The 9,365-nt window shown below is 36.9% G+C and overlaps 1 protein-coding gene across 2 annotated transcripts; it reads left to right on the forward strand.

Moving 5' to 3' along the window:
• Nucleotides 1–456: 456 nt before the first annotated feature.
• On the forward strand, nt 457–8,017 carry tacr2 (tachykinin receptor 2). Of its 2 annotated transcripts, none has more exons than XM_060872874.1 (5): nt 457–1,116; nt 5,283–5,477; nt 5,974–6,124; nt 7,035–7,231; nt 7,590–8,017. In XM_060872874.1, exons 1-5 carry the CDS (start codon nt 611–613, stop codon nt 7,816–7,818), a joined length of 1,278 nt encoding a protein of 425 aa, XP_060728857.1. In that variant the 5' UTR covers nt 457–610; the 3' UTR covers nt 7,819–8,017. The 2 variants fall into 2 exon arrangements, with proteins under 2 accessions (XP_060728857.1, XP_060728858.1); XM_060872875.1 differs by having other exon boundaries at nt 458–1,116; nt 7,611–8,017.
• Nucleotides 8,018–9,365: the final 1,348 nt, after the last annotated feature.

Raw genomic sequence — 9,365 nt, forward strand, 5'->3', positions numbered from 1 at the left:
ATTGCCACGTCACAGCTCAAGGCCCTAAACCAATATTACTGTCTGAACAAATGTCCTCTGCTTGTTCGCCTCATGTCCACAATTTTACCTAGGTCCTCCAGGTTTCTCTCACTTTCCATAAAACATGCTGGTAGTTGGAATGGCTTTGCTAAATTCTTCCTTTCCATAAAACATGCTGGTAGATGGAATGGCAATGAGTGTTTGTGAAAGAAAGAAAGAAAGAAAGAAAGAAAGAAAGAAAGAAAGAAAGAAAGAAAGAAAGAAAGAAATATATTGGAACACAAGACATAATATGTCAAACCGGGTCCACAGAAACGGAATTCTGTGGAATTTTGCAGAAATGTGTAGAAATTCCAGTATTTTTGCAGAAACTGAGTTGATCAATGAGTGGTTTAACACCCCCAACACACACACATACACACACACATATACTTCCCCTGCTCCAGTCATTTTGTCCAATTACGCACCAGTAAACTGCAGGAGGTGCTTCAGGCTTCCTGGACAAAAGAAGGCGCACTCAACCTTACTTCACTTTTCCCCCCTTACAGAATTATTAAATGAACTGAATTATTATTCGTGTGGGGAAAATGATCCGCTACACGTTTTCCGCATGTGCGCCCTGCATGTCGTCAGTCCCAACTGCGTACATGATGACAAGTGGAAATGCGCAGCAACACTGATCCGTGTGGAACTCCAGGAGCGCACCGTGACTGATATGGAGGCGACTTCGGATCCAATTGCATTCACATCAGTGCTGTACGACGGAGATGATGAAGGGAATGAGACCTCCTCTAACCAGTTCGCGCAGCCTGCTTGGCAAGTGGCTCTTTGGGCGCTCGCATACTCGCTGATAGTGCTGGTGTCTGTGGTGGGAAATGTCACCGTAATCTGGATCATCCTTGCGCACAGACGCATGAGGACCGTCACCAACTATTTCATCGTGAACCTGGCCTTCTCCGACGCCTCCATGGCCGCATTTAACACGGTCTTCAATTTCGTTTACGCGCTGCACAACGACTGGTACTTTGGGTTGGGTTACTGCAAATTTCAGAACTTTATCCCCATCACTGCTGTCTTCTCTAGCATCTATTCCATGGCTGCTATCGCTGTGGACAGGTGAGCACTCTCATCTGCATCATTTCTCATTTCTTTCATCCCAACATGAGATGTAGTGGAATTACAATATATATAGAAGTACAAGAGTATTAACTAGTGATTCAGATTCATGTTTGAACTAAACATAATCTGAAGTTAATCTGTACACACTAATCTGGTTTATCGAACACAAACAGCAAGAAAAAAAATAATAAATTCCACAAAATAAATCATATAAATATAACATCATACAAGTACTGAGTCAAATTAATCCTTGTATTGGAGAAATTTGTTTTAATATCATTGTTATTTAGTTATGCTTTATTGCACATTTTAAAAAGAATTAATTTATAATTACATATTGTCATCTGAACAGAAAATAATGACTAAAAAAAAAAAAAACACAGCGACTCCAATATGTTGTGGTGCTCATTTATATTTTTTTGCCCTGGTTTATGTCTGGTTGTCTATTTAGAGGGAAGAGTGACTACAAATCAATACTTCTGACTGATCATCTTCATCCTATGATAAAACATTTCTATCCTGATAGGAGACGTGTCTTTCAGGATGATTCCTGACAAATCCACAGGGCACAAAAAGACACTTGAATGTTTTGATGAGGTTGAAAATCATGTAAATATTATATATTCTGGGTTTCAGTGACATTAGCTTTCCATTGGCATCATCATTACAGCAGATAAATGAATTTATTCTGTTTTTCAGCCCTTCAGATGATTAGTAGAATCAAAACCAAAAGGCATTGACCAGCTTAATATGCAGAAGTTACTAAGCTGTTTTTTTCTTTGAATGTATTGATCTGTATTGAGTGTTTGACAGTCTAGAGAATAGGATAATATTTCAAAATAAAGTATAAAAAAGAAAATATATCCAGTATAGAAAGTCATACATCCACTGTAGAAATTACAAGAGGAAGAATTTCTATATTTTAACAAAAAACGTCTACTGTTTCACAACAGAAAAAATATGTCAAGCTTTAGGGTATTTTGAAGTACAGGTAAGATATGACACACGTCACAAATACCCTAAAGACCAAACTAGTTTTTAATTTCATTTTCCACTGAGGAACTGTAATTAGTCTAGTAAAAATAAAATCCAAAATTATAACCATTAATCATCACTAACAACATTATGCTGTTTACTGTATGTCACAGCATGATCTAGAGATCTAGAGATCTTCTCTGTGATCTAGAGAAGAATGTCATCTTTAAAGTTACCTATTACCTATAATAGCCATATCTGCAAGGGGAAATATATGTGTTTTCTTCATTAGAGATTATTAGCAGAGAGTTGAAATATATAGAGAATAAATAAAGAATATTTAAATAAATTAATAAATAAATATTGATTGATTGATTGATTGATTGATTGATTTATTATTATTTGTAATTTATTATTTTATTTTATTTATTTATTTTTCAACATTTTAAAGAAGATTCAAGATTATTACATTAGAGTCTTTATATATAGGAAAGAAAGTGTGATCTGTTACGTGTGTGTGTTTCTATGCTTTTGGCAATAAGGATGACATTCTTTATTTCTTGCTCTGTTACCTTTTATAATTAAATTAACCTCTTTGGCACTTTCTCAAGCATTTCACTTTCTCTAACACATTATTTATCGACATAGTGGAATCATTGCACTTCATTTACACAAAAAGGTGATGAAGCCTATTTCCTTTCCCAGTAGGGGTGTCAAATATAACCTCACTGTACACTATATTAGGAACACTATATTAATGCTGGGTAGGGTCTTGTTTTGCTCAACACAACCTTTGTTCATTATGCCAAGGGTTCCACAAGATATTGTAAACTTTACTGTGAGATTCTGGACATGTTGATATGATTGTATCACTTAATTCCTGCAGATTTTTCCAGTGTACTTTCATGCTGTGAATCATCTGTTCTGCCACATCTGAAAGGTGTTCTGTTAGATTCAGATCAAGTGACTAAGGCCACTACGGAAAACTGAACCCACTGTCATGTTTATGAAAGCGGTTTCAGATGACTTTTGCTTTGTGTCATGATGCATTATCAGGCTGAAGATTGGTAGCCATTAGAAAATGATAAATTGTTGTCATGAAGCAATGCACATGGTTGATTGATTGGAATTAACAGCCCAAATTGTGCCAAGAAAACATTTCCCCACACCATTACACCACCTCCACCAGTCTGGGCAGGTTGTGGCCATGGAGTCATGCTGTTGGTGCCAAATTCTGACCCTTTCATCTGTGAACCACAGCAGAAACTGAGATTCTTCAGACTAGGATACATTTATCCAGTCTTTAACTGTCTAGTTTTGGTGAGCCTCTGCCCACTGCAGTCTCAGCTTTTTGTTCTTGGCTGACAGGAGTGGAACCCAACATGGTCTGCTGTGGTTGTAGACCATCCGCTTCACAGTTCCACGTGTTCTGCATTCTGAGATGCTTTTCTGCTCACCACATGTGTACAGAGACTGGGAAGGTTATCTCTAGCATTTCTGTCAGCTCAAACCACTCTGGCTATTCTCTGTTGACCTTTTCTCATCAGCAAGGCATTTTTTTCCACAGAAATGGTGCTCATTTTCATCAGCAGAACTGTCTCTCATATTCTTTCTTTATTGCACCAATCTGAGATAGCTCTAAAGACTGTTGTGTCTGAAAATCCCAGGAGATTAGCAACTATAGAAATATTCAATCCAGCCCATCTGGCAACAACAATCATGCCTTGATCAAAATCACAGAGATTACTCTTTTTTGCCTGATGGTGAAGTGAAGATTTCCTGAAGCTGCTGGCTTGTATCTGCAGTACTTGATGCATTGTGCTGCTGCAACATGATTGGCGCTGTGAGAATCCTGACAAACATCATCCTTTATAAATGTATGTTGTAATGCTGCATGATATTCAGCTGATCCAACAACATAAAATAATTTTATATCAGTAATAAATCAACAGGCATCTGGTTTAGCTATACATCATAATATGGATAATTCCCACAATACATCTTAACACAGATATGTGTGCATGTGTGTATGTATCTATGTGTTTGTCTGTGTGTGTGGGTGTATGTGTGTGTGTATTTGTGTTTGTGTGTATGTGTGTATATGTGTGTTTGTATGTGTGTGTGTGTGTGTGTGTGTGTGTTTGTACGTGTGTATGTGTGCATGTGTGTATGTATCTATGTGTTTGTCTGTGTGTGGGTGTATGTGTGTGTATTTGTGTGTGTATGTGTGTGTCTGTGTTTGTGTGTATGTGTGTATATGTGTGTTTGTATGTGTGTGTGTGTTTGTACGTGTGTATGTGTATGTGTGTGTATGTGTGTGTATGTACGTGTGTATGTATGTGTGTGTGTTTGTACATGTGTGTGTGTGTGTGTGGTTGTGTGTTTGTATATATGTGTGTATGTGTATGTATGTGTGTGTATGTATGTGTGTTTGTATATACGTGTGTATGTGTATGTATGTGTATGTGTGTGGTGTGTGTTTGTATATATGTGTGTGTGTGTTCCTGTTCCTTGTTTCTTTACACATTACAATACTGACTTCTCTTCTTGCTACAACAAAAATACTTTTTTTTTGTGGCTGATCATCAGCAGCGTCTTAATACACTTTTACTTATGCAGTGTTGTACTCCTTTTTTCTATGTTTTATTTTATCTAAGGTACATTTTAACAGTAGTAGTTCTACTGGTACTGATCTAGTGGTACTGAATTTATAGTTTAGAACAAATTAATATAGGCTGTTATTAATTGCTTTGTGCTTGTAAAACATTGCATGTTTAATGAAAAAATATCCATTCTGCTATTATCTTATTGTATATGACACCATTTGTGATGAGGAAATGGAATGAGATTTGACATTAGAAACGTAAATTAGTAACTATTTAGAGTCTGTAATGCAGTTTTACATTAAATATTTATATGCTATAGAAACCTCTTTAGTCTGAAGTGACAATAGCAATTTTTGATTGGATTTTCTGCCTCCTTATCAGAAGAGAGTTGACATAATTACCTGTGCCTTGTTGAGAGGAACTGATTAGCTGTATTTATAAACATACATATCATTTGATTATGTTTGGTTTAGATGTGACAATGAGCCAGAGTCTGATAGACGTCTGAGAGAAATCTGTCTGTCTTTAAAATGGCTTGTGTTGCTGTCTGTTTAATAAGGTGTGATTTGTTTACCATCACAGATACTTGGCCATTATCCATCCATTGAGATCCAGACTGTCCTCTACCACCACCAAAGTAGTGATTGGTGTTATATGGGCTGTGGCTTTCTTGTTGGCTTTCCCTCAGTGTTTCTACTCGAGCACTAAGGTCTACTCTCATCGCACGGTCTGCATGGTGGAATGGCCTGATGACTACGGCGGAAAACACCAGCTCTCGTAAGATAAACCAAAAAAAATCCACCAGGATATTGTATTTGTTTTTACAAAATATTATCGGAAAATAATATACCCTACTTTTAATATATGCTACATGATAAATACATTGAACTGCCAACCCCCTGCACCCCCTTGTGTGGGTCCAGACTATCTCACGTTCATAAATACATAACTTATTCATAGATTCATTGAATCTAGTTATTCATTTCAATTCAATTCAATTTTATTTGAATGGTGCTTTAAACAATCAACATTGTCCCAAAGCTGCTTTATAGAAATATAAAAATTTCAAAGTTATTCATTATCATTATTCATTGTTCATATTTGTTACTAATATATTTACTTTAAGGTGACAGAAATTAATTTGCCCTTGAATGACATTTATTTCTTATTAAATAATAACTGTATGTATTAAAGTTAAACAAACTGGTTAATATTTTTTTTTTTTTCCGGAGAGTAAGCATGAGAATAAGAATACCCTGTAAAACCCCTCCAGATATCAGATTGCTGTCATTATCCTGATCTACTTGCTCCCCCTGCTGGTGATGCTAGTGACCTACAGTTTGGTGGGCCTACGTCTATGGGGCAGCAAGATCCCAGGAGAGGCCTCAGACCACTACCAGAACCAGATACAGGCCAAGCGCAAGGTCAGATTGATCACCTTCACAAGTGCTTCACTGGGGATTACATTAACATTAGACTTACACACACAGCCACACACATATCAACATACAGAAAGCGAAGGAGTCATGTGAAATAAGGTGTAGTATTTTTGAGTTTTGCAGTAGAAGGTCTTGTCCAAGAAAGTTGGGAGTTCTTGGTAGTCTTGAAAATTGTCCTTGGGTTACAGAAACAGAGATGTTTTGCTCTTTATCTGGAGGCTTCATGGTTTCTTTATTCATTTTTTTAGGATTTAGATTGATGGTCCAAATTGGTGTGAAACTGAGCAGGAATTAAATGATATTTTAGAACAATATGGCACCATTTAGCAGCATAAATTGTTATAGTTTTTTTATTGAACTATACAAAAATCCTTTACAGATTAGAACATATTTCAGTGTGAAATGTTTCAGTGTTTGGAATTGTGTGTGTACGGTATATAGAAACACACCAGCCTAGCTATGAATAATATCCTCTTGAGCTTTTGACGCCCTACACATAAGATATAGTTTTCCAGTCTTATCCGGAAAGGGCTGAAGTGAGTGAGGGTTTTATTCCAGTCAAGCAGGAGCCAATATCATGTCTCTTTTTCTTTCCTCGTGTATTTACAGGGTGTACGTCACTGTCTTCTTCCTACATCCATATTATTAAAACGTTTCTTTGATATTGTTGGTCTGCGGTCTGTGTATTTGCTCATGTAATGCTGATCTAGCTAAATTTTACCACTTCACAGATTTTGACTTTAGAAATGTCAGCTTTAAGGCCCCAAGCAATAAGACATAAGCACCACACTTCCTAATGATAAGCAATACATCTACCTTCCTTACATGAATGTGGTAGTAGCCACAACTTTGACTGTTGAATATAGTATTAGTCTAATGCTTTTTTTAATTAAAGGTTGTGAAGATGATGATCGTTGTGGTGACAACCTTCGCTATATGTTGGCTTCCCTATCATATCTACTTCATCCTGGGCAGCTTCAAGAAGGATATATACAACCAGCGTTACATCCAGCAGGTCTACTTGGCCATCTTCTGGTTAGCTATGAGTTCCACCATGTACAACCCCATCATATACTGCTGCCTGAACCAAAGGTATACAAAGCATTCAGAAAATATACCCATTCCGAAAAGTTTCTATAGTCAGCCGACACGAACCACATTGTTCTCCATAGTTGTATCTCGAATGGATGGATGTTTATCAATCCCATAACTGAACTTGTCTAGTATAAAAATAATTATATATATATTTTGAATATTTTTTTATATTTAGTTTTATTTTCTATTTAAAAATATTTTTTTGCAACAAACAATGAAAATTAATATTCTTAAAAATATTCGACATGCTAAGACAATTATTTTATTATGAATAAAACTTTTCTCCGATGAAATAAGAATTTATTTGTATATTAAGTATGTTTGGGAAGCATAAATACAGTATTTTGTTGAACAGACGCCTGCTGCTTCTCCTCAGATTCCGGTCAGGTTTCCGGCGAGCTTTCCGCTGGTGCCCGTTCATCAGGGTCACAGAGGAGGATGACATGGAGCTGCGGCACATGAGAACTTTCCGGACAACGCGCAGCTGTCGAACAGAGACCACTAGTCTCATGGTGCAGAACCATGTCAATGCACCAGAGGAGGTTATGTCTGAGCTGATTAAATCCCAGGCTCAGCTTCACTGATGGTTTTCTGAAGAAGAAAGAGTCACGCTAACTCAAAATACCTCACAGTTTAATATGGATGTTGTTCCAGTGAATTCTAACTGTATTTTTTATGGCTTAAGCACTAATCTTATTTGTCGCTGCTGTTTTTGTTGATTGTGCTTTTGTGTGTTTCATTAAACATTCTGTGCAATGTGTGCACTATAAACTGTAAACGCTACCTAATAGTGTCGAGTGAAATATCTCACTATAAAAAACTGTTCTAAAGTTAAGATTTGAACTGCAGTAGACATAAGATCGTTCTGCAGCCTTTTTAGTGTGTCATCAGATAGAAGTGATATTAATTGATAGATGTATGGACAGAAAAAATAAATAAATAATAATAAAAAAAAAAAATCAGAAATGAGGCAAAACTTGCTCACAGTAAAAAAAAATATTTATTTTAAAGAATTAAATGACACAAATGTCCGAAATATACACAAGTTTTGCTGTTTGACTTTCTACTTAAACGTATTTAATTTGAAATGAATAAAACATTATTGTGTATGAATGATTTGACTTTTCGTTTGCTAATTTGCCAGACCCACAAAGAATGCTGTTTTAATCATTTTTAAATAATTAAATTCAGGTGCATTTATTTATTCATTCATTCATTCATCTTCTACCGCTTATCCGAACTACCTCGGGTCACGGGGAGCCTGTGCCTATCTCAGGCGTCATCGGGCATCAAGGCAGGATACACCCTGGACGGAGTGCCAACCCATCGCAGGGCACACACACTCTCATTCACTCACGCAATCACACACTAGGGACAATTTCCAGAGATTCCAATCAACCTACCATGCATGTCTTTGGACCGGGGGAGGAAACCGGAGTACCTGGAGGAAACCCCCGAGGCACGGGGAGAACATGCAAACTCCACACACACAAGGTGGAGGCGGGAATCGAACCCCGACCCTGGAGGTGTGAGGCGAACGTGCTAACCACTAAGCCACCGTGCTTCCCCATTTATTTATTTATTTATTTATTTAAATTTATCAGTATTGCACTTTTCACAATTCACATTGTCTCAAAGGAGCTTTACATAAGTATAGAAACAGAAAAAAAAAATCACTTTAAAGTTTAACATTAACTTACTATTGATCTCTAACAATTTTTCCTAATGATCAAACCAGAGGCCACGGTGGCAAGGGAAAAGTCCCTGAGATGATATGAGGAAGAGGAACCAGACTCAGAAGGGAACCCATCCTCATTTGGGTGACACTGAACACTGGAGTAAATAATGTCAATGCAAATAAGTTCCTCTTATAACCTCTTAGTTCAGGTGTCCAAAAACATTTGGCCATATTGTGCTACTTTGTAAAGTTAATAGTTTAAGTGTTGTACAGCATTGCTGCTTCAAATCTCATACTTCGATCGTGAGCTCAGGTTTACTCAGAGGGTTTTGCACATGTTTCCCATGTCCATATAGGTTTCTTTCAGATTCTCTGGTTTTCTCTCCAACTGCCAAAAACATGCTGTGAGGTGGATTGATAATTAATCTAAATTAAATTTCCCCTAGGTGTGAA

This window comes from Tachysurus vachellii, chromosome 6, assembly GCF_030014155.1.
Source record: "Tachysurus vachellii isolate PV-2020 chromosome 6, HZAU_Pvac_v1, whole genome shotgun sequence".
Lineage (NCBI taxonomy): Eukaryota > Metazoa > Chordata > Actinopteri > Siluriformes > Bagridae > Tachysurus > Tachysurus vachellii.

Coding starts and splice junctions, on each gene's coding strand:
- tacr2 (XM_060872874.1), top strand. CDS start 611: ATGTGCGCCCTGCATGTCGTCAGTCCCAACTGCGTACATGATGACAAG. Junction 1,117..5,282: donor GCTGCTATCGCTGTGGACAG/GTGAGCACTCTC, acceptor TTACCATCACAG/ATACTTGGCCATTATCCATC. Junction 5,478..5,973: donor GGCGGAAAACACCAGCTCTC/GTAAGATAAACC, acceptor AAACCCCTCCAG/ATATCAGATTGCTGTCATTA.